Source organism: Acinonyx jubatus, chromosome D1 (assembly GCF_027475565.1).
Source record: "Acinonyx jubatus isolate Ajub_Pintada_27869175 chromosome D1, VMU_Ajub_asm_v1.0, whole genome shotgun sequence".
Lineage (NCBI taxonomy): Eukaryota > Metazoa > Chordata > Mammalia > Carnivora > Felidae > Acinonyx > Acinonyx jubatus.
Window position 1 is genome coordinate 92857516 of NC_069390.1, and position 22766 is coordinate 92880281.

Genomic DNA, 22766 nt, shown 5'->3' on the forward strand with positions numbered 1-22766 from the left:
CGAAGCAGAAAGAGGCTCATTGTAGCATTGCCGAAATTCTGCACAGGGCTCCAGAATGCTGATTGTTCCTGGGGCTGGGACAGGCAGTCTCGGGGCCACCTGCGGGGGTGCCGGCCAACACTAGAGCCACTGTGACGAGGGCCTGGGATCCTTGGGAACAAGCCCTCTCCTCTAAGGCGTGTCCTCCCCGTGCCCGCAGCATGCCCTCTCCTCCTGGCAGAGGGCTACGCTCTAGATGCTTTTTCACAGACTCAGATGCCTAGTAGCTCTGTTGGGCCAGAGCCACACACCTGCTGGGGAGCAGAACAGGGGCAAGGGGAGGAGACAGGAGCGCGCAGGTACAAAGCAGGAACGCAGAGAGTCCTAGGTTTGAATCCTGGCTCGGGCTCTACTTGGCTGCGTGGCCCCGGGCAAGCAAGAACAGTCTGAATTCTGGTTTCCTCCTCGGTACCCTGGGGATCGCAGTGCTCGCACACGTGGCAGATCCAAGGGTCGCACGAGATAACGTCATGTGCCTGGCACACCATGGGTGCCTACTGGGAAAGGGTCGCGGCTACTCTTTGTTAGATGGTGACCTCCGGGAGCTCTTGCCCGCTGGTGAGCCTCCGGGGCCTGGCACTGAGTGCTGGGGGGGGGGGGGGGGGGGAGGAGCAACCAGCAGGGCCCTGGGGGAGCCGGAAAGGGCGTGCCCCGGGCCATTGGGTGGCCTGGAACAGGAGGGAGCTTGGGGAGAAAAGGAAGAAGTGTGGCCAAGAGGGAAGGGACGGGAGGCACCGGCCCCGGAAGGACTGACCAGAGAAACGCCGTTGCTCCATGAAGTCCCGCTGGAAGGGCGAGTCGGTGAACAGCAGGTCATAGAGCTTGTCCACACTGAAGTTGAAGACTTCATTCACGTACTGCCGGCCACTCAGGTCCTCGTAGAAGGCCTGGACCTCCCCTGCACCGAAGAGCCACAGAGAGTGAAGGCAGAGGGGCGGACGGCCCCAGGGACGCCCCCAGAGCAGTTACGTCTCTGTGGCTTATGCGGCCTTACCAAGGGTCAAGGGCGGCCGGGGTGGGTAGTGGTTAATGACCTCACCTCTGCCCTGTCTCCTCCTTCGCCCGCGTGCACAAACTTACTCTAACTGGCGTTCTATTCGGCCTCGCTTGACAAAGAGTATGGAAATGTGCTATCGGCTCTTCTGTTTTCAAGGCTTCTTTCCTAATCAAGGTGATCTTAGACTAAAACTCAGATCTCACTTCCTGAGCTGAACTGATAACCTCAAAGTTACCAGTTATCCAGAGCCTGTAAGTTAACCACGAGAGACGACAAAAGGCATTGTAACCATGGCACAAGTGCGTTAAAGGGACATGGATTCATCTGGAATAGCCTGTTTATATAGAAGCTTCTAAGGCTGGGCTGGTCTGCAGGGCCGTGATCTCTTAACCATACAAGCCCTGCTCCGCTTCCATAAGGCACTGCGATGTTTCCCCCAGGATTTCCACACCCTCCACCTTTCTCCGGTCTCTATTTGCTCCGGGAGAATGTTCCTGAGGGTACAGGCGTGCTGCTAAAGCCCCAGCGCTCCTCCCAAGCCCTCGGCACCCCACAGCCCCTAACTGCCGCACCTACAGAGGCTGGTATGTGATCTCAGGCACGATGATGCCATTGCTGGCACCCCTGTGGCTCAGAAGCGTCACACAGGGCCCATGACTGCACAAGACAAGCACTATGGGAGTGGTCATGTCTGAGTTTACGTGACTGGCGCCCTTGCTGCTATGCAGTACCCAACCCGTGCAGTCATTTGCACTGGCCCTGCATCCTAGATGGAGTAGGGAAACCAGGCAGGAGGGAGAAAGACACTCGGGGTGACCACAGGAGGGACTGTCCACAGATGTTCAAATGAGCACCGTCCACATACACTTACTAGTCAAGCCTACCACCAGTTCAGTGGATCAGCCAATTTCATGAAGACTGACAATTTGGCTCCTAGCCCTGGAATGTCAGAAGCAAAACATTCCCAAGCTAGGTCCTAGAAGCTAACCCTGTGCAGGAATGAGGTACGAAATACTACCTAGAAGTACTGGAGAGAAAGGCAGACTCTGGAGTCCGAGTGACCCAGCAATACCTTTCCTTGTAGCCTGGTCTGAAAGCCCAATGCTGGAGTCACTAAAGCAAGGTTCTAATAAAATCTGATTATTTCCAGGGGCACCTGGGCGGCTCAGTCGGTTAAGCGTCCGACTTCAGCTCAGGTCACGATCTCATGGTTTGTGAGTTCGAGGTGGAGCACCGCATCAGGGGCTATGCCGACAGCTCGGAGCCTGGAGCCTGCTTCGGATTCTGTGTCTCCCTTTCTCTCTGCCCTCCCCCGCTCATGTTCTGTCTCGCTCAAAAATAAACAAACATTAAAAAAAAAAATCTGATTATTTCCAGGAAGCAGCTGACTGGCACTTTGCTGTGGCATATACACTGCCCTGCATCGCATCTCTGTGGGCAACGAACAAGGCAACGGGGGGTACACTTAGTGACAAGACGGGATGGCACGACAAAGCATTATCCATCGAGTGAAGAAAGACAAATATGGCATAACATGGATCCTGCAGTGACTACCCTGAAAAATGTATGTTAATAACAAATGAAATTTAAAAAAAAAAAAAAAAAAAAAAAAAAAGGCTCTGTTACCCACCCGCCCTTCCACTGGAAGCCCAGACACGGACTCCAGCCTTCCTACATGACATCCCATTAGCCTTCAAAATGGAGAGAGGAAGGGCCACGCTGCACACCCATTTTCCAATGCCCACCTTCATCATGGGTGTCGGAAGAGTCACTGAGCTCGGTGGGGATGTCCTCGTTGTCATTGAAGTCCAGCGAAGGGGAGGTCACGGGTGCGATGATCTCCATCTTCTCCCCGATGATGTTGTCAATGGCAAGCTCCTTCTCCAGGGACCCATCGCCATCCAGCACCTCCTCCTCCAGGGGCAAGCCATCAAACTAGAGTGGGGACGAAGCCGTCACCCGACAGGGGCAACCTGCTGGGGGGTCTCCAAAGGGAGATCTCCCCAGCCTGGGGAGCGCTCACGTTCACAACACAGCTGCTCAGGAGCTGGGCTGGAGTCACACTCCAGGGGTTTTCCCCAGCTCCACCGTGGAAGATGGGAGAACACAGAAGAAGGTTCTGCCCTTGTCTCGCTCACCATGGAAGAGCACACCAAGCCCCAGCAGTGAGCAGAGTTAGTGCCTTCAGGCCAGGCGACAACACGTCAGCCTGCCTCTGGCTATGACCCGTCTGCTCAGAAGCTCAAAAGCTTCATCGGCGTTTTTAAATTTATTCTCCCCTTAGCCTTGGAAGGGAAGAGATACAGGTCTTTCCGTTTTTGAGATAACCTCAGAGACAGAAAATGGAGATTCGGCACCAAACGAGTAACGTTTTCATTCCAAGGCCAGGTGGTCTGCCTGACCCCTACGCCAGTGGAACAGGAGGCCCCCCTCTCGGGGAATCCTTTCCAAGAAACCCCACCCATTCTTCTACCTGCCAGCCACCTGACACTTCCTTCATCAGGTTTCCATCCCCTCTGTAACCAAGTCTCAGAGAATAAAGGTCTTTCTTCTGAACACATTTTTCTCTCTTTCACAAAGTCTAGCTACAGTGGGAAAATTAAATCGGAGTGTATATACACTAGGAACTCAAAAACTAATTATTGAATGAACAGGAAAGAGGTATATAGTCCCAGATTCATACATGATTTTGACCTCAGATCAAGGCAGTAAACACACACACACACACACACACACACACACACACACACACACACACAACCTGGGATAATTCTCCACAGAGGGGCTGATCTGGAACACTCCACCGGGAGTGAAGCCCACATCAGTGAACTTGGAATGGTTTTTATCCACTCAGAAAGCAAACAAAATCTTATATTCAAGGCACCGAGAACCCGGCTCTGGATCCTGGGACTATGCTGTTAGAACAGAGAGCCCACCGGCTCTAGGATGCCTCCGTGAATAAACTGACCACAGGGTAACCAACCTCCCTTCTGCCCACTCCCCAGGCTGGGGTCCTGTGAAGTTAGCTCAGCTGGGAAACACTGGCCACTGGATTGCGGGAGGAAGAAAGGTCTTACTGCCCATACCGACACGGGGGCTTCGCTGCTCCCTGTGGATGTCAGCGTGCTGTTGGTGATGGATTTCTTGGGTAGCTGAGGACTGGCATCTGGCTTGGTCTCGATGCTGCTTTTCGACGAGCTGTCATTCACTTCATTCTCTTCCACGGGGATCTCCTCACAGTAGCTGAGAGAGGACACGATACATTCCTGTTAACCTTGTTGCCAAGACCACCAACTATTCTAAGAGCCCCAGATCTGTCCACCCCATCCCAAACTATCGGCTTTCTTGCTTCTTTGCTTTGTGAATGATCTTCCTCAAAACACCACCCCCCTGCTACACTGTTCTCCTGGCGCCTTCTCCCCACCCTGCACCCCCAGCCCCATGTACAATGTCTGGCTCCAAAGTCACCTTTTCTTAGACTTAACCAGTCCTAAATACGACTATTATGTGTCTTAAACTATCTTTCGCCCACTGGCATCCCATCCCATCCCAACCTGACCCTTTGAATGAAATAACCGGTCTCTGAACACACATTTTATTTCCCACACGGTGATGAGGATGAGACCCCGGACACGAGGGCCTTTTGTTGATAATGTCCAGATTCTGTATCCTAACTAGTGAACTTCTTTGCCTTGGACGCCTGAAGGGAAACCCTCCTTGAGGTAGAGGTGGGTGTCCTTGTAGGGACACTTCAGGGACGACACTGTAGCCTTTCCCAAGGGAGCAATCATCACCGTCACCAACATCTTAAACTTTACCTATCGCCCCATCTGGATGCATGACAGCTCTTGAGTAATCTATTATGTGCCTCCTAAAGATAATCAGATAGACAGATGTTCACAGAGATTAAGTGATAACTACCACTAAATGTCGGAAATCCTACCTGAGCCCAGGTCTACCTTCGACACATTCGGTGCTCTTTTCTGGCCTTCTACTGCTCTGTGCCTCACACACCACCACTGGGCCCCCACCTACCCACATTCCCATCTTTCTCAATCCATCGACAGCATGAGATACAACGATGCTTCCTTCTCCCTAAAGCCTCCTTCCCTTGGCCTCTAGGATGCCAGGTCTCCCAGTCTTCCTCCTGCCTGGCTGGCTGTTCTTCTAGGATTTCTTTTGTTGCTTCTCCTTCTTGTTGAGTGTCCCCAAGCTGAGTCCCTGAACTTCTTTTCTTATGTTCATTCAGCCACTCGGTGGCTTCAGCCAATCTCATGGCTATCCACTCATAATTCCCTAATTTATGTCCCTCGCCCAGACTTCCCTCGTGAACTCCACGCTCACAAACACAAATGTCTATGTGACATCTCCACCTGGCTAACAGTCCTCTGAGACCCAACCTGCCTGATCTTCTCCCCCAAATCTGGTCTATAGTATTGTCCATCTCGGTTTGGAACTTCTCTAGTCTTCCAGTTGGTAAATCCAAGAAAACCTTAAAGCCATTTTTGGTTCCTTTCCAATCTGTCAGCAAATCCTTCAAAATGTATCCGGTTCTACTTTCAAAAATATATTCAGAAACTAACCACTTGCTGCCATTTTTACTGCTACCCTCCTGGTCCAAACCACCTTCACCTCTCATCTAAATGATCTAAATTATTCAACCCTCTTAGCCTGTCTGCTCTTGCTCCTCCCTGATCTATTTTCAACCCAGGAGCCAGAGTGATCCTATTAAAATGTTAAGTCAGTTATCAATTACCTACTCAAAGCCTTCCCAGGGCTTCCTGTCCCACTCTGAGTGAGAGCCAATCATCAAGTTGGCCAAAAGGCCTTTAGAATCTGGCCCTTGGCCTCACCTCTTCCCGCTTGTGCTTTGTCCATTCCACCCATCCGCTTGCTTTTCTCTCTGCCTGGGAAAGTCTCCCACAGGTAAGCTCATGGTTGACCCCCTCACTTCCATCAGGGCCTCACTTAGACATCACTCCCCGGGAAGGCTGTCCCCACCATCCCAGTCCCTCTTGGAGAAGCTGCCCTCTGCCTTCTCACCCCATAGTGTTGAAGTCGTCATCGGGGGGCACGTAGTCCTCGTCGTCACTGGTAAGGCCCAATTCATTCCCATAGCACTGGTGAACAAAGTGCCAGAGCTCCTTGGGACACAGGGGCTGCAGGAGACAACAGAGTGACTGTGACCCTTCCTTCCTCAGGACCCCACTCTACATGGAGGCACTGAGTTGAGCTGGACTCCCTTGAGGAAAGGAGAAGCTGGCCTCCATGCTCCTTTGCTGGACAAAGAGGAGGGTAACGCCTCTGTGACAGCTTCCTCCACCTCTTCTTCCCTTTTCCAAGCCCATCGTCAGATACCTATCTTCTGCCAAAAATATGGCTTCAGTAGAGCCAGGAACTTGACCTGTCCCCACAACTCAGGTTTGCATAATGGAATCAACTGGCCCCTTAAGGACGGTAACTATCCATCTTTTGCTCCTATGGATGAGGTCGAGCATTAGGCATCATAAGCCAGTGTTACTCTGGGGCCAAGGTGATCACAGAGCGTCTGATTCGGACTCGGTCCCTTGAGCCAGTCTACCCAACACCTCAGATATCTCTTTATACTAATGCTGGCCACGTAGGCCCTACTGCCTCATGTTCAAGAATGAGGTGTGACCTCAGAGACCCATTCCATAGTTGGACAGTTCTTGTGGTTGGAAAGAAGCCTATATTCTCATAGCTCAAGGGACCTCAAAGGTCATCACATCCAACCCTCTCTTGGCTACCTGAACACTTCCTTCTTTATTGTCACACAGAATCAGTTTGCCTACAGTTCTATGTATTAGTTCTAGTTTCTTATTTCACTGGGTGTCTACAGGTCCTCCTCAAAAGTACTGTCCTCAGAAAAGTGAGCTTGCATGGGGTTCAGATTTTTGGGAAAGAGGCAACAGAATGTGGAAGAACTAAGACTGGATAGACCATGAATGAGTCTTAAACTGGAAGGAGGGGGAGCAGGTGGTAAGGGAAGTATGTGAAAAAGCAAGAGAATTAAGACAAAGAGAAGCAGTCAAAATACCAAGATAGATTTTTAAGTGAAACATAAAGAATGTTTCCCATCAATAGATGCGATGAAGAATCTGAGAATTCTCTGAGTCCATCCTTTCAAGGTTATGGTTTAAGAAGCAGGTGCTGGGGCGCCTGGGTGGTTCTGTCGGTTGAGCGTCTGACTCTTGATTTTGGCTCAGGTCATGATCCCAGGGTCATGGGATCAAGTCCCACATCGGGCGCTGTGCTATCAGCACAGAGCCCACTTGAAATTCTCTCTCCCCCTTTCTCTGCCACTCCCCCCCCAAATAAAATTAAAAATTAAGGGAAAAAAAAAAAAAAAAGCAGCAGGTGCTGGCAGATTGCCATGAGCCAGGGTTCTGGGTTTCCACCTAAGGAGAAATGCCTAGAATGGCATAGTCAGGGCTCTCCCTGAGCTGGCGGGTGCTGGCCCTCACAGAGCCAGAGGGAGACATCTCCTTTTCCTTTATCTGGACCTCCTGCCTCCTATCTTTGGCCCTTATGTATAGCATTCATCCCACCTGGGACGCCTTTGCCATTCTATGTTCTCCCCTTCTCCATACACCCTTCCCTGACCATTCCATTTGGCTTGGCTTGATTGACCACAACCAGGTCAACGACAATCGGCACACATCTATTTTGTGAGAGTTCCTGTGAACCGTATGGACGTCCCTCTGTCTTATCCAGCAATGACAGTGGTTGTGAACTGAAGATCCAAACAGGCCAGTGGACGTTAAAACACATTATCATGTTACTATTGTTGATAGCTACTTAAGGCAGAAGATCTCAGCTCAAATAAGTTACCTAGATTTATGCCAGAGCTGTAGATCTTCAGGTTAGAAGAAATTCTAATTTGTTTTTTTTTTAATGTTTATTTTATTTTTGCGACAGAGAGAGACAGAGCATGAACGGGGGAGGGACAGAGAGAGAGGGAGACACAGAATCTGAATCAGGTTAGAAGAAATGCTAAATTTTTTTTTTAACATTTATTTTATTTTTGAGACAGAGAGAGACAGAGCATGAACGGGGGAGGGGCAGAGAGAGAGGGAGACACAGAATCTGAAGCAGGCTCCAGGCTCTGAGCCATCAGCCCAGAACCTGACACAGGGCTCGAACTCATGGATCGCAAGATCGTGACCTGAGTTGAAGTCGGACACTTAACTGACTGAGCCACCCAAGCGCCCCATGAAATTCTAAATAATAAATCTACCCAGTTTACTTCAGATTGTTCAGGATAGAATCAGGGTAGATAACATACATGTCATATATATAATAACTAATTATAACCATGTAACTTCTTCCTATGTCTCTTTCCCTGGCTTGGGGGCTATTTATCAACACACCCTCCACCCTGACACCTGAGTGTGAGTTTTCTAAGGAATGTGGCCATGATATCACATTTATCTGTGTCCCCTCAGTGTCCTTCAGACACTCAAGCAGTCAAACTTGTGGCTGTATTAACTCTATTTCCCTATTTTCTGTATTTTTTTTAACGTTTATTTATTTACTTATTTATTTTATTTATTTATTTTTTTAATGTTTATTTATTTTTGAGACAGAGAGAGAGCATGAATGGGGGAGGGTCAGAGAGAGAGGGAGACACAGAATCGGAAACAGGCTCCAGGCTCCAAGCTGTCAGCACAGAGCCCGACGCAGGGCTCGAACTCACGGACCGCGAGATCATGACCTGAGCCGAAGTCGGCCGCTTAACCCACTGAGCCACCCAGACGCCCCATATTTTCTGTATTTTTGATGCTCCGGGATCTGAGGCCTTGCTCACTGGGGAGGGACTGCCCCTCCTGGGGTTAGGTAATTCCTGGAAATAGAAAATCACGTGCCTGAAGTGCATCTTTCACACGCGACTGACCAATCCGAGGTGGATACCACCTTCTTTTCCAGCTCTTACAGTCCAGGTCCCTAGTATGCAGCTTTACGTACCCCAGGGACAGGTACCAGGCACCCAGAGACAGTCTCTGTGCCCTGAAGCCAGATGGAATTATTCAAAGTAGCTGATCCTCAACCTGTCCGCCTGCTTACCCTGCCTCACCTATTGCTTCCTGCAAAAAAAAAATCACAATAAAAGCTCTGGCATGCTTTCCCCCTTGCTCTCTCTGCCTTCTGGCTGACGCCGGCTGGCACTTCCCCGTGTGTTTCTGCATGGTGGGATGCACCTCTGCCTCTAGGCAGAGCCTGAAAACTGATCCTTTCCTAACAGTCACCTCCACCTCTGTGTGTCTCACCATTCCTGACTAAAACAAATGCTGGCACATTTTACAACAGTGGGACTGAAGTGTCTGAGGTCCAGGAAGGCCTCGGTGCAGACAGCGACGAGGCTGCTCACACGGCACCACGTGTGGGAGAAGACGTAACTCACCCCGAGTCTGGGGGGCTTTCCCGAACCACGTGGGCGGCTTTGGAGCAAGCCAATGTCCCAGTAAGAGCAATCTCTCCGTGGGGCCCCCACCTCGGGGGAAAGAGCATTCCAGACGGATGTGCATGCATGCTGAGGCTGAAGGAAGGAGCTGGGCGGCACTTACCTTTTCGAGGAGTGCATTCTGCCAGAGCCGGAACATCATCATGTACGTCCTATCCCGGGCTCCAAATGAAGTGAAAAAGTGCTAGATTTGGGGAAAACAGCAAGAAATATCTGGTAAGACTCACGATATAACGAATGGAGGAGACAGGGTGCTTCATCCTTTAAAAAAAAAGAAGCTGCTGGGGCACCTGGGTGGCTTAGTTGGTTAAGTGTCCGACCGTTCAGCTCAGGTCACGATCTGATGGTTGCTGAGTTCAAGCCCCGCGTCAGGCTCTGTGCTGACAGCTCAAAGCTGGAGGGTGTTTCAGATTCTGTGTCTCCCTCTCTCTCTCTCTGCCCCTCCCCCATTCACACTCTATCTGTCTCTCTCAAAAACAAACATTAAAATTAATTAATTAAAATAAAACAAAAATAAACAAAGAAGCTGCTGAATTCATCCCCAAATGCTACAGTTATCTGTGACCAGGACACCAGGGCACTCTCGCGATGGGGATGAATCCTCGGGGTCTGTGTACCTGGGACCCCCTAAGTCCTCACTGTCACCAAGTCCTTCATTCACCCATGTTCAATGCTAAATGCTAAGTGCTTCTCTCTCTGGGTGGAGGTTTTCACCTCCATAAAAGCTTCTTTTTCTTTCCACCTCCAAAGAAGCTTCTTTCAACTACCGGCTAGAACTGGGTTATTAAGTGGTGAGCTGTGAACTGGCCCTTGAGAAGACAAACCCACTAACCCACTCACCCTTTCAATATTAAGTCAACAAATAACTGAATGTGGTACGTGCTGGGTACAATTTTACACATTTGGGATACAACAGCAATCAGGACAGGGAGGGACTCCTGCTCTTTGTGCTTACACATTAGTGGGGACCCTGTATAACGTGCGGGAGGGAAATGATGGGAAACCAGATGGTACTGAACATGATCCAGGCGCTTCCCAAATGCTGCTGCTTCATTTTAATCACACAAAAGCCTTGGAAAATAAACGTAACTGCTAATACCTAATAAACAGGCTGGTGAGGATCAGGTGACATCTGTAATCACAAAGCTGATTCGTGAGAAAAAACAGAATTCAAACCAAACACCATCTGACCCCAAAATCTCATGGTTGTTGCCACTGAACTGCCTCAGTCCAAGGGCATGGCGGACCTGTGTTCAGCAGAAGCCTGGTCCACCCCTAGCCCTGAAGCGATCAGTCTTCAGGCTCTGGTTAAAGATCAAAGATCACAGTGTTTTCTCTGCCCTAAATGTTACCGACCACATTTTCCCCAACCTGATGTGCCGAATCCATTTCCTACCAGACTCTCATCCCTTTTTTATTTATTTTTTTAAATCTTTTTTTTTTTTTAATGTTTATATTTATTTTTGAGACAGAGAGAGACACAGCATGAGCAGGGGAGGGGCAGACAGAGAGGGAGACACAGAATCCGAAGCAGGCTCCAGGCTCCGAGCTGTCAGCACAGAGCCCGACGCGGGGCTCGAACTCGCCAACGGTGAGATCGTGACCTGAGCCGAAGTGGGACGCTCAACCGACTGAGCCACCCAAGCGCCCCTGACTCTCATCCCTTTTGATGAGCTCTACACGGATATAGAATAACGTCTTACATGTGTACAACGCTTCACGATTTAGTGTTTCCAAATATGTGATGTCATTTCAAGAGTGTTATAGGAATGGCTGGCTCCATTTTATACATGGAAAAACTTAGGTTGAGAGAGGCAATGGAACACACCTACGGTTACGGGACTCAAATTTAAGTGTTCCGGCTCCAAGTGCAACATTCAGCCGTTCCATCTTCACCCCTGCTCAGAATCCAAACACCCTGACCCAGTGGAGGCGACCCCCATGATCGGCATCACCTGACCATCCGTCGCTGCCATCCTACTGGCTTCCATATTCATGCAACTGAGGGACAGAAGTGCGAGGCTTGGGGACAGGGGCAGCGGGGAGCAGAAAGTCCAAGGTCGGACTCCACTTACCTTTTCTGAGTCAGTGCAAACTTGGATGGCATTGGGAATGAGGCGAGCTGTTTTTTCTTTAGTCATGGAGCAGATGTCTTTCAAACGGACAGTCAGCTGGCACCCCACAGGGAAGGGAGGGTGGATAAGGAGAGGAGACATTAACTGAGTCGGCAGTGAGCATTCGCACGGCCCCAGTTCAGAGAGGGGAGATCACGTGTCAGTCTACGTATTTCTAAACCTAGAAGGGACCTCCTCAGAGATCATCTGGTTTAGCCCCCTACTTCAGCGACGTGGTGGCTGAGCCTCGCCTAGAGCCCAGGGGTGCCTCAGCTCCTGGTGCAGGGAGCCTTCTTTCTCAAGTCTACACAGTCCGATTAACGTGCAGAGGCCCCGTGCTACTTGCCACTTACAGAAACACAGAACACCGGCACTGGATGCAACCATAAAAGTCACCCAGTTTACCCTTCCCACTTTATCTCCTAAGATAAGGAAATAGAGAAAGAGCAAAGGACCAGCCTAGTAGCACACAGCTCACTAGGTGGAGAACGCAGATAACGTACAAGCCAGTTCTGAGGCCAATGTTCCTTTTACTCAACTATCCTACGCCTTGCAGAATACTTAACTGCATTTGCCGAAAGCAAATGCTCCCACACTCTCTTCCACACCCGGGAGGGAGGGAGGGAGGGAGGGAGGGAGGGGAAGACGTGGTAGAATGTACAAGACTCGGCCTGTACATTTAGGAATTGTGCAAAGGTGTGGGTGGAGCATGAAGTCAACAAAAAGGGGCAGGTGGGGGCAGCTTGTTCAGTCACAGCCAAGGGGACAACCCCGGAGGCAAGCCCCAGGTCTTTACCAGAGTTTCCCAGCGGAAGATGTTGCTGTAGAAGCAGATCCAATTTTCAGAGAGGTAGAGTCGGCCCTGAAGAAGAATGTCTCTTTGGAGTGCACATGAGTAATCTGTGGTAGGATGGGGGGCAGAGAGCTCAGAGACGGGACGCATCTTCAGCGAACCACTACAAGTTAAGCATGCCCGCCCTCCACCAGCACTGGGGGAGCCCAACTGCCTCCCACTCACTAGGCTCACTAGGTGGGTGAGACCCTTGAGCTAGTGGCCAAGGGAGTCCCTGGTGTCTCATGTGATTTGAAAAATCACCGTGCTTCCGCCTGGAGGCAGAGGAATGGATGAGATGGCAGAGGCGGGGCAAAGACGTCGGAGGTAGAAAAGGCCACGGGGCGCCTGGGTGGCTCAGTCGGTTAAGTGTCCGACTCTTGATTTCAGCTCAGGTCATGACCTCACGCTTTATGAGACTGAGCCCTGCGTGGGGCTCTGCACTGACAGCATGGAGCCTTCTTGGGATTCTCTTGCTCTGCCCCTCCCCTGCTCGTGCTCTCTCTCTCTCAAAATAAACACTAAAAAAAAAATTTTTTTTTTAAGTCAAGGAATACCCCTCCCCTACACAGTTACCCCAACCCTTCACCGCTGGGCCATCTACAGAGGTTAAGAATGGCAGAGACTCCTTCCAGGTTGGGCTTTCTGTCAAGGCCACCACACACATGGTACTTAGCCCTGAGCCACAACCACCGGGGTCGGCGCTCTGGACATCTTCTCTCCCTGCTCCCGGACAGATGTTCTCGCTTGGGCTGGCTTTTATGTGGGCAACCTCGAGACAGAAGCAGCCTGAGTGCTGTCCTTGGGATCCCAGACTTCCTTCTTGCCCCCTGCCCTCCATCCCCAGGTCTCCCAGCTCACCAACAATGAGGCGCTCCGTGTCTGGAAGTTGCTTAAAGAGCTTTCTGAAGTCTTCATTTCTCTGCTTGTAAGTTGGGCTTAATACCTGCACGACAATGGCCAAGGTTAGCAGGATGCTTCCAGGTTCTGTGGGGCCGGGGGGGCAGATGCAGGAAAAGCACCTGCTTGCGTGTTTAAAAGGCAAAGATGAGGCCCTGTTATCCCACAGACCGTAAGCGGCCAGGTTAGGCAAAGGGAGCTTCGGTATTATGGAAAAACACCGCGGAGAGAATCTGCCACTGAAAAAGTGGCCATCGACGCAAAAACGTCAAACAGACGAAGCAGGGCCCACATTACATCCCAAGAAGAGAAAAGGAGGGACACGTCCAGGGAGCTTCCTGGGACCCACCACGAGAGCTATTGCTGTCCTGCCTTCTGCCAGCAGGAAGTACCACCTTGACAGTGAAACAGGGGCCCAGAAGGGCTCCCTCAGCCCCCCGGGAGGACCCAGAATATGACGGTACTCAGTGCATCCCTCAGAAGTGGTTATCATGACTAATACAGTAAGTACTTGGCCGTGTATGAAATTCACAACAAGAAAAAAAAAGAAATCAAAATGGAGGACTATATCAATGTGACATCTCAATTATATCTCAGGAAAACGGGGCAGGGAGAAGACCTGCACTTTACCAAGACTGGATTTTAAAAAACCCGTAAAGCTAGTACTAGGGTAAGCACACAGGTAGAGAATTTAAAAGCACACCTGGCAACTAGAGGCACGCAGCCTTCATTCCCTCCCCACCCTTTATAAGACTATGCACTCCAACACTTCCATTACTGATGAGGAAACAAAAGCCAGAGAGGAGACCCCTCCCCAAGGTTTCTCCAGCTGGTCAGGGGCAGCTTTCTGGATTCCTGGTCCTGAGCTCACCTCCCATCACTGGTGCCACCAGGTGACCCTGTGCCCACCTAGCTTTTTGGGTGCCTCCGTGCAGACTCATACCCATAAACTACCTTAGCAAATTCTCCATGGAAATTCCATCAGCCAGTTGAATAGACAGGAATCCTGATCTTTCCAAACTTACAATCTTAAAATTAAAATGAAAAATTTAAAAAAAAAAAAGGTACCCGAGGATGATACAAGAAGACAGGTGCACGACCCAGGAAGAGCCATGCATTGCGACAGAGAAACATGTGTACTCCACCCAGGAGGTTCACTGACCTACTTATGCCAGGAGTGCACGGGTGCACACAGATTGTCCTGATGATGGCGACAGATAGATCTTGGCCATTTACACGCTCTCAGCCACTTCCCTGGGAATCCACTGACATACAGCTGGGTGCAATGAATTGCAATGAAATGCACCTTAGACTGTTCGTTTTTGACTTTCTGTGAAGCTCGCTGGCCTGTGAGCAAACTCAGGCTGTGGCCCGACCACATTCAGAGCCTGCAGTTGACTACCTGAGCTAAGTGGCTCAATGGCTTTTGTGCCAGAGGGAAGAGGAATATCACAGGAAGTTGAAGGAGACGTAATGACAGGACTTCAGTTTGGGGAGGATTTCTGGAAGAGATTTCCAGTGGATGCTGTGCTACCTCCCTCCCCCCAGGCAATGCTATGCTGCAGAAGCCCAAACTGCAAAAAACACCTGCCGTGTGTTTGAACCAAGTATCAGGGCCATTGGGAGTGAGTGTCTAGAAGCCAACCTCTCCCGTGGCTAGCAAAGACCTCCCAATATAACACTCCTCTGGCCTATATGATAGCTCCAAACCGATACTGAGATATCCAATCTAACTGGCTGCCTGGCCTTGCAGAACAGAGCCTACACAATGAAAACCCCTGCTTGACCACCTGATCATCAGTAAGTTCCTAATTATGTCTGACCTTTTTTTTTTTTTTCAGTGTATTCATCTACTTTGAGAGAGAGAACGCACAAGCTCATGCATAAGTGTGGGAGGGGCAGAGAGAGAGGGAAAGAGAGAATCCCCATCAGGCTCCAGCTGTCAGTGTGGGGCCGGGCGCAGGGCTTGAACCAAAAACTGAGTCAGATGCTTCACCGACTGAGCCACCCAGGCGCCCCTTCTAGAGCTATAGTTAGGCTAATACAAAATGAGTTATTACCATGTACCAAGCATTGTCATTATTAGCCCTTCATATACATCATTTCATTTGGCCACAGATTGTTTTCATTATCCCATTTTACACACTAGGAAGTTGAGGCACAGAGAGGTTAAGCAACGTGTCCAGAGCACGAACCAAGGTGGTCTGAACCAGAGCCCCTGGTCGGAGTCACGGCTCCATGTTGTCTCAGGATCTCGGTGCCAAGAAGGAAACGACAGGATGCCCCAGCAGAGCACGCTCTCTTGCGGATGAAATGTTCACCTGCTTTGGGGCCCCCGCTAGCCTTTCAGGCCCACGAGTGGGTCTTTTTGTCCAGGGGTGTGGTAGTAAAGTTTCAGTTTTTCAAGGGGAAGAAGTTCTGGAAATTTGTGGCAGCACAGTGTGAATGTACTTAATGCTACTGAACTGAGAAATACTTAAGATGGAACATTTTATGTTCCTTACCACGATTAATTGTTTTTAAATGAATGCAACGATCAAGCGGGTCTTCATTACCACACTCCAGTTATCAGCCTGAGGACCAGCCTACCGGATGGCCCCGAGCCCCCTGCAGGTGAAAGCGGGCATCAGGCATCCAGTTACCTGAAGCCCAGAAGTGTTCCTATTCCTAATGGGCTTTCCATAGTGCTCCCTCACCCGGATTTCCCTCACATCCACTGGGAACTCGGGCATTTTACAGAGGTGCACAGTGCACGGTGTCTGGCCATAATCTCCACACCAAACCTCTGGCAAAGGGAGGGAGCCACTCCTCCCCTCTCCTCAGAACAAAGCTGCAGCTGTAGGGAGGGGGAGGGCAAATCCCGCATTGACCTCTGACCTCGGCCAGTTCTACAACAAGTGTCTTGGGTGTAGGGACTCCTCAACTTGGTCTTGCATATAAATGCTCCGATTTCTTCCTGGCTGGCTGCCGGTGTGGATGGCGGCCGCCTTTGCCTCCTAGACTCTAAGTAAATACACGGTAGGACGACCTGCCACCATAGATCCTTGTGACACAAGAGACCTGACCCTCTGCTCCCCGCCACCCCCCCAGCCCGCTCTTAAAGCACTCTTCTGCAAAAGTGAGCCATGGCTCACCTATTTTAATTTAAAATCGTCAAAGAACTTTGGCTCAAGGATTATCAAGATCTAGGGCCCTTGGGTGATCTGGGGCCAAGTGACGAATTACAAAGGCCCAGCGGAATGTCACTCAGGCCCGGAGGGGTTGGGAGGCACACTCACGGCTGGGATTTCCTCAGATCCGTGCCCAAAGCAGAGCTCTGCACCAGCAGGCGTATCTGGAAACTTCTTCAGGTACCACTGCAAAGGCTGGCTGTCCTGCTCCAGCAGGAGGCTCCAGAGGACCCCAGACTCCGTCAGAGATTCCATTGCTCCCCACGGCTCCGCCTCCCAGTGGAGCCCCGCTCCTTGAGCTCTGATTCCCTCAGGATGAAAACAGTCCGTCTTGTCTGGGCTGGACACAGATGGGCAACCTCTGGTGGCTTGGCAGAGAGCCTTCGTGACCCTGCCCGGCCTCCTTTTCCCTCCTAGAGCTCTGCTCTCAGCACGGAACCTCACGAGTGGGAGGGTGTAGTCCGCATGGTTCCTGGGACAGGCTGGCCAGCCAGTCTCCCATGGCCAGGTTTTGCTTTGTCCCACTTTGGCTCCCACAGTGTGGCCGGTTGTTGGGCTGAGGGTGACCCAGAGGGGATGTGGGGAAGCCCCTCCTCTAGTCAATGTGGACAGCCACTTCAAGAGGCAGGCAGGGGCCAGACGACGCAGACACACGGCAGGTGCACAGGGCCAGCTGAGGGCTCTGAACAAGCAGGCTCCTGGAGGACAGACAGACTGCACAGGAAGAGGATGACCCCACAGCCAGGTGCACAGGTGCACCCCGCCGGTTACTCACACACAGCTCATAGCTGGTCAGAAACTCCCAGGAGAGAATGAACTCCCAGCTTCCCAGCTCTGTCTGGCCTGTCCCATAAGGCGGGCTGTTCACCGTGCAATCTCTTCCCTGGGCGGGCGCCGGTCCCTATGACTCACAGCCCTCTCCCAGGCAGAGCGGCCACCACTGGCTGTGGCAACAAGGCCCGCTCTCACCCCCACCCCTACACACACCCCTTTCCTCCCAGACCGTGCTCTGCTTAGCTGCCCAGCAAACAACCTCTTTGTTAGAGTCGCCCGCCCGTGGCAGGAGGGAGGCAGGGTGGGTGGGTGGGCGGGCAGGGCCAGAGCCCTCCACATGCTTCAAGTTACAGGATCTGGGTGACGGTACTGGCCAACGTCCTCCAGTAACCCCCCGGCCTAGCCTGGCCTCCCCAGCAGATGTTTCCTGCAATGGAAAGTAGCTGGCCGGGCTCCTGGTGGGGGAGGGGGGGGGAGGTGCCAGGAGCACTGGTGCTGTGGTGAAATCTGAAACTGGAGACTCTAACAGCCAGGGACTTTGGGAGCGCACTCTCCCCTCACTGACCCACCGGTCCACCAACTACCCTGTGCCCAGGGGCAGCAGGAGGTCGGAAGCTGGACTCTTCGCACTGTAGATATGCCGGGAGGGAGAAGTCGGGCAGATCGCCCGGAGAAGCTGACGTCACCAGCTCCGGGGACCCTGCCCTGCCTCCAGCACTGGCAGGAGGGGGACCGAAGGCCAAAAGGATTCCCAGGCAGCTCCTCAGACCTTGAGGGCCAAGTAGCAATGCTAAGAGCAGGGAATCTGACCCCGGGGTCAAAAGGAGACATGGCTCACCTATTTTAATTTAAAATAGTCAAAGAACTTTGGCTCAAGGATTATCAAGGTCCTTGGGATCTTGGGAGCTGAAGCCAATGGGGCCAGGAAGGGGTCCAGGCAGAAGCGGGGGCAGCGAAGAGATAGCCCTGGGACTGGGAAGACTTGACTTGGGACCCCAGGAAAAGTCAGACCTCTGAAACAAATGGGGTACCTCCCCCATGCCCCACAGCTATGCCCACTGTGTCTGCCTCAGGGGTCCCAAGTCTGCACGTGATGAAGGGGGGCCCTCTGGCCTAGGAGTGTCCGAGGTTAGAGCCAGCGGCACTCAAATATAAGCATGCTTTAGAAGGACTACAGGAATGCATTAAAGATGGAGATGCTTGACTCCCAAACCGAAGATTCTGACTCTGAGGAGCCCAGGGTTTCCCGGTGAAAAGGTTTTAGAGAAAGTAGAGCTTGACTCCTTTCCCAAACTCCTATCTCCCTGTCTTTAGCATCTGCACACCGGACACAGCCCCACGGCCTCCACCTGTCACAAGCGTAGGCAGGTAGCTTCATCAAAGCGCTGTCCTCCCCAGGAGGGGTCTAAACCTCAAACAGCCCTCTATCTTCTACAGCACTGAGCATGACGCGTTCCAGACGTCTGCTGCTCCAAATCTGTTTACCAAACGATCGCATTCCTCATACACTTCTAGAACTGTTCCTGTTTACGTCGCATCTTCTGTGGGCACAGCCACACAGACCCAGTAATACGTGCATGGCTTCCTGGTGCCCAGTCCCTGTCTACGCTCTTCAAACCATACACCCGAGCTTCTCTCTGGCCTGTGTGTGTCAGCCCTACCCTCTGCGGTGTAGCAGGAGAACTGAGTAGTTCCATTTTGCAGGGTGACCAGAATGCCTCTCTCCTGGGCCATACCAGACCCCAAGATCTAGGCAGTACCTACACCCACGAAAGCTGCATCCTTACAGTAATTGCCCAGAAACGTTTGTTTATGGCTGCAGGCCAAACAAAGGGATGACCTCGGTCGGTCGGGTGAGGCATAGGCAGGATACACCCAGAGAGATAACTCTTAGGAGACAAGTCTCAGCGCTCAGCCTTTGTCTCCTACACCCCCGACAATGGGCTGGGCTGGGCAAGGCAGGACGTCAGGCAGCTTGGGCCTGAGATGAGGGAAATGACCCCGAGCTAAACATTAACTCTATGGCAAACACTGGGAGCTGGGACCAAGTGGTACCCCCTCCCTGGGTATGACACGGGGAGGGAAGGGGTGGAGGAGCCCAGGAAAAAAAACAGATGGATTTTGGAGGAGTCCTGGCCTCACCTGGGAAGAATTCAATTAAGACCCTCAAAGGAAATCCTGGCCCTTCAGCCAAGTGCAGGTAGGGAGAAACCAGATGTAGGAGACAGGGGGAGGCAATGAACAGAGAGGAGAGAGATGGGGGCAGGACGGCATCGTGCAGAAAGTCAAGGAGGGGGTAGGACTGGGAGGGGTTCTCATCAGGAGAGACGGGACCATTCTAGAGAAGGTGAAGGGTGGGGGTCGGGGGCAGAGGTCAGGAAGACTCTTGGAGACCATGGGTAAACAGGTACGGACAGACGGGCAGAGCTGAAGGAAGGACAGGTGGCCCCACCTGGAAAGAACAGGCTGCCGAGGCTGTCAGCAGGTCGTCTCTCAGACCCTCCATTTGCTACACTGTCCCCCTAACGTCCCCGGTTTCATGCCCACAGAGCTTTGTTCTCTTGCTCTCAATCTCGTGCCTGCCAGGCCTCCTTGGTCAGTCATTCTGTAGGATCGGCGCAATCGCTTTCCTCGCCACCAAAAAGCCAGCATCCCCGACCAGGGGCATGGGGCAGCTTGGGCACTGAGTCTCTCCCAGCCACCAGGGTCTAGGCTCCTGACCTCTGACCTCAGACAAGCTCCTTCCCTGGGCTGTCATGACGACTGACCCCCACGAAAGGGGTGACGCAGAAGAGGACGGTACCTGTGCCCACGCGAGGCACCAGACAGGAGAGCTGTGACTGCTTCCTCCAAGATGCAAGCCGACTGTACCCAGCAGGTGCCATCTTTTGGGGGGCAGACTACACCCCTTCCACCCCCAACTCTGCCCTTGGCTCCCTCCAGAAACTAAAGCCCTGTTTCTGCTCATCCCTCTGGTTCAGGTCTGCCAGGGGCTGTGCCTCCCAGGCTGGGGGCCTTGGTGAATAAAGCTGGTATGGTCAAGTAAGTAGAGGGGGAAGGGTTGAGGGGAAGAAGCGTAGATATAAACAGGCCTGGGAGGGCCTTAGGGCAGTTGTGGATTGCACTGCCTTCATATCCCACTCTTGACCTTCATGTCATATCCCTGGCTAGAGACCAGAAGCCCTCACACCTCAGCCTTTCCACGTGTCTCAGGGCCTAGCCACCTCTTGCCATGGGCCCACTCTTTAGGCCCGGTTGGTCTGCCATCATGCTGACAGGCCTTCCCTGGCTAGATAGTAAAATGCGGAAGGGAGGGAGCTGGGAGTGGGCGGGGAGCTGCACACCCAAGCTACTCCGACAACCTGAGATGTTCTCTCGGTGGTCAGCAGCTCTGCGATGACCACCCCCCCCCCCACTCCTGAATCTGACCAGGACACTTGTGACTGTCCCCAGAGCTGGGATTACAGAGCCTTTGCCCATCCCGTCAATGATGGCACATCAGCCACCACCACGAGTGTCAGGGGACAGATTACAAAGAGAGTTGTCAGTAGAGATAAGCAGGGGGGATGGGGCAACACAGTAGGTGTCTTCTGGAATGGACTATCAGGGGGCAGTGCAGAGGAGGGGAGCGGTTTGAACTGAAGTTTCCTGGTGGGGCCTCTGCACACAAGAGCACAGGCACATGCGTGGCGCACAGCAGGGGGGTGTCCAGCCACGCAAGGACACAGGCACTGGGGGTATGAGGGCACCCCACACCCGTGTGCATCGATCCAGGTGGCTCTGGGGAAACACCCAGGTGGTGCCTTCTTCCTGATGGAGGCAGGGCAACGGTGACTCGGGGAACGGTCACGCTCAAGTCCGTGCTACAGATAATGAGCACACTGGTACCATCAGAGCGGGCAGAGATGGGGTGGGGGGAGGGGGGGCAGGGGATGACACCTGCTGTGTGGAACAGGCAGCATCTGGCTTCCCCCACAGACACCCAGAAGTGGGCCAGGCACCAGCCTCGGCCTCAGAAGGAAAGCAGGGTTTTCACCCCAGGTTATCTGAAGCCAGCCTTTCCAGGCCTCTACCCACTATGCTAGCCGCTGATCTCCCTCCTGATGTAAAAACACACGGAGGCAAAGTGGAAAGGTCACCTAGATACAGCTCCCCACACCTCTGGCTCGGGCCGGCTGGAGGTCCCTCGTCACCTCTCCGCGTCCAAGCCTTTGCTCGGCTCTGCCTCGTCCTCCCAGCGTCCACCTAGCCCTTCTCTGTCCTTCTGACACATCATCCCATTCTGTGGCCTGTCCCTGCCCCGTGTCAGACCTCCACAGAGGAAGCCGGGGAGGAAGGCAGACAAGGAACCGCATCTGCCTGGCAATGCTGGATCAGGGGGGAGAGGAAAGGGGAGCCACAGGAAAACATTTGCGGAGGGGCCTCGTGGGGTCTGGAAGAAGCCCCAGAGTGGAAGCACGCGCCCAGGAGAGTGGTCATCAGGAGGAACGCTAAATGCTGCTCCGCAAAGAGTCCCCCTGTGCACTTGGCCTCTGTGAGCTAATGATTCGTGCCAAGGGGAGAGTCGATAGATAATGTTTCTGGGATTCATGCGGGGTGAGGGGTGGAGGCCGGAGGAGACACGGACCATCTGTGAGTCCCAGGAAGGCCCGGGAGACGAGATGGAGTGGAGGCCCGTTTTAGAGGGAGACGTGCGGTCAGCGAGGGTCTCCAGCCGCAGGGCATCGGTCAGGAAGCAGGGCTCTGGCGGCCCGGCTCCTCTACCATCTCCCACTTATCTGTCGCCGGAACGCCTGAGTTCTGGGCCTCACGTGGTGGCTGGCCTTTCCAGCCGGCCTGCGAGAGGCAGCGTCCACTTCCGTCCTTCCCTCAGCCGCCAGCAGTGATGTGCGGGGCCGGGGGAGGCGCCGAGGGGAGAGTGTGGGGAACCTGCCGGTGGCAGACAGGAAGGGAGAGCCGGCCAGAGAATGGGAGTCAGAGGGGAGAGGGAGGAGGAGCCAGATGGAAGAGCCAAGGCGAGGAAAAGTGAGGTGGAACAGAGAAGCCTGACTGAAAGAGAATGAGAGCGAGAGGGACAGAGAGAGAAGAGGCGAGGGTGGGGGCCGGCAACCAAGACGGGGACTTGCATGTCCAGATTTGGAAGTTTCGATGGTCTGGCACGTCTGCAGCCACCTGCTTCCCGTTCCTTTCGGGGATGCGACTTTTTGGGGCGGAGGTTTCGTCAGGCAAGGGGCGCTGGAGCCCCTGCACAGCTCGCAGGCAAGCGGCCCCCACCCTCCTCCCTCACAGAAGCGGCGTCTCTCTCCTCCAGGAGGTGAGCTCTAAGCAGCGCCGGGGTGGGTCCACAGGGAAGGGCTTGGGAATGAGAGGGGACAGTCTGGCTTTTCCCTGACACAGGCCGCCTCAGTCAGCGAGGCCCCCCAACCTCTGCCTTGTCTGTGCCAGGCTAGAGGGGCAC

General features: G+C 52.8%; 1 protein-coding gene across 14 annotated transcripts in view; it reads right to left on the reverse strand.

Moving 5' to 3' along the window:
- The window catches only part of GRAMD1B (GRAM domain containing 1B), a 237700-nt gene that overhangs the window by 12650 nt on the left and 202284 nt on the right, over nucleotides 1–22766 (reverse strand). For 12 of the 14 annotated variants that reach the window (XM_053203949.1, XM_053203956.1, XM_053203945.1 and 9 more), the window contains 8 exons: nucleotides 13326–13410; nucleotides 12429–12532; nucleotides 11594–11689; nucleotides 9622–9702; nucleotides 6080–6195; nucleotides 4123–4279; nucleotides 2782–2971; nucleotides 794–937 (listed from right to left, as the gene is read on the reverse strand). In XM_053203949.1, coding sequence (XP_053059924.1) covers nucleotides 794–937; nucleotides 2782–2971; nucleotides 4123–4279; nucleotides 6080–6195; nucleotides 9622–9702; nucleotides 11594–11689; nucleotides 12429–12532; nucleotides 13326–13410 — 973 coding nt within the window. Of the gene's footprint in view, nucleotides 1–793; nucleotides 938–2781; nucleotides 2972–4122; nucleotides 4280–6079; nucleotides 6196–9621; nucleotides 9703–11593; nucleotides 11690–12428; nucleotides 12533–13325; nucleotides 13411–16642; nucleotides 22641–22766 lie in introns of those variants that run through there. The other 2 variants (XM_053203955.1, XR_008290592.1) reach the window with 2 other exon arrangements.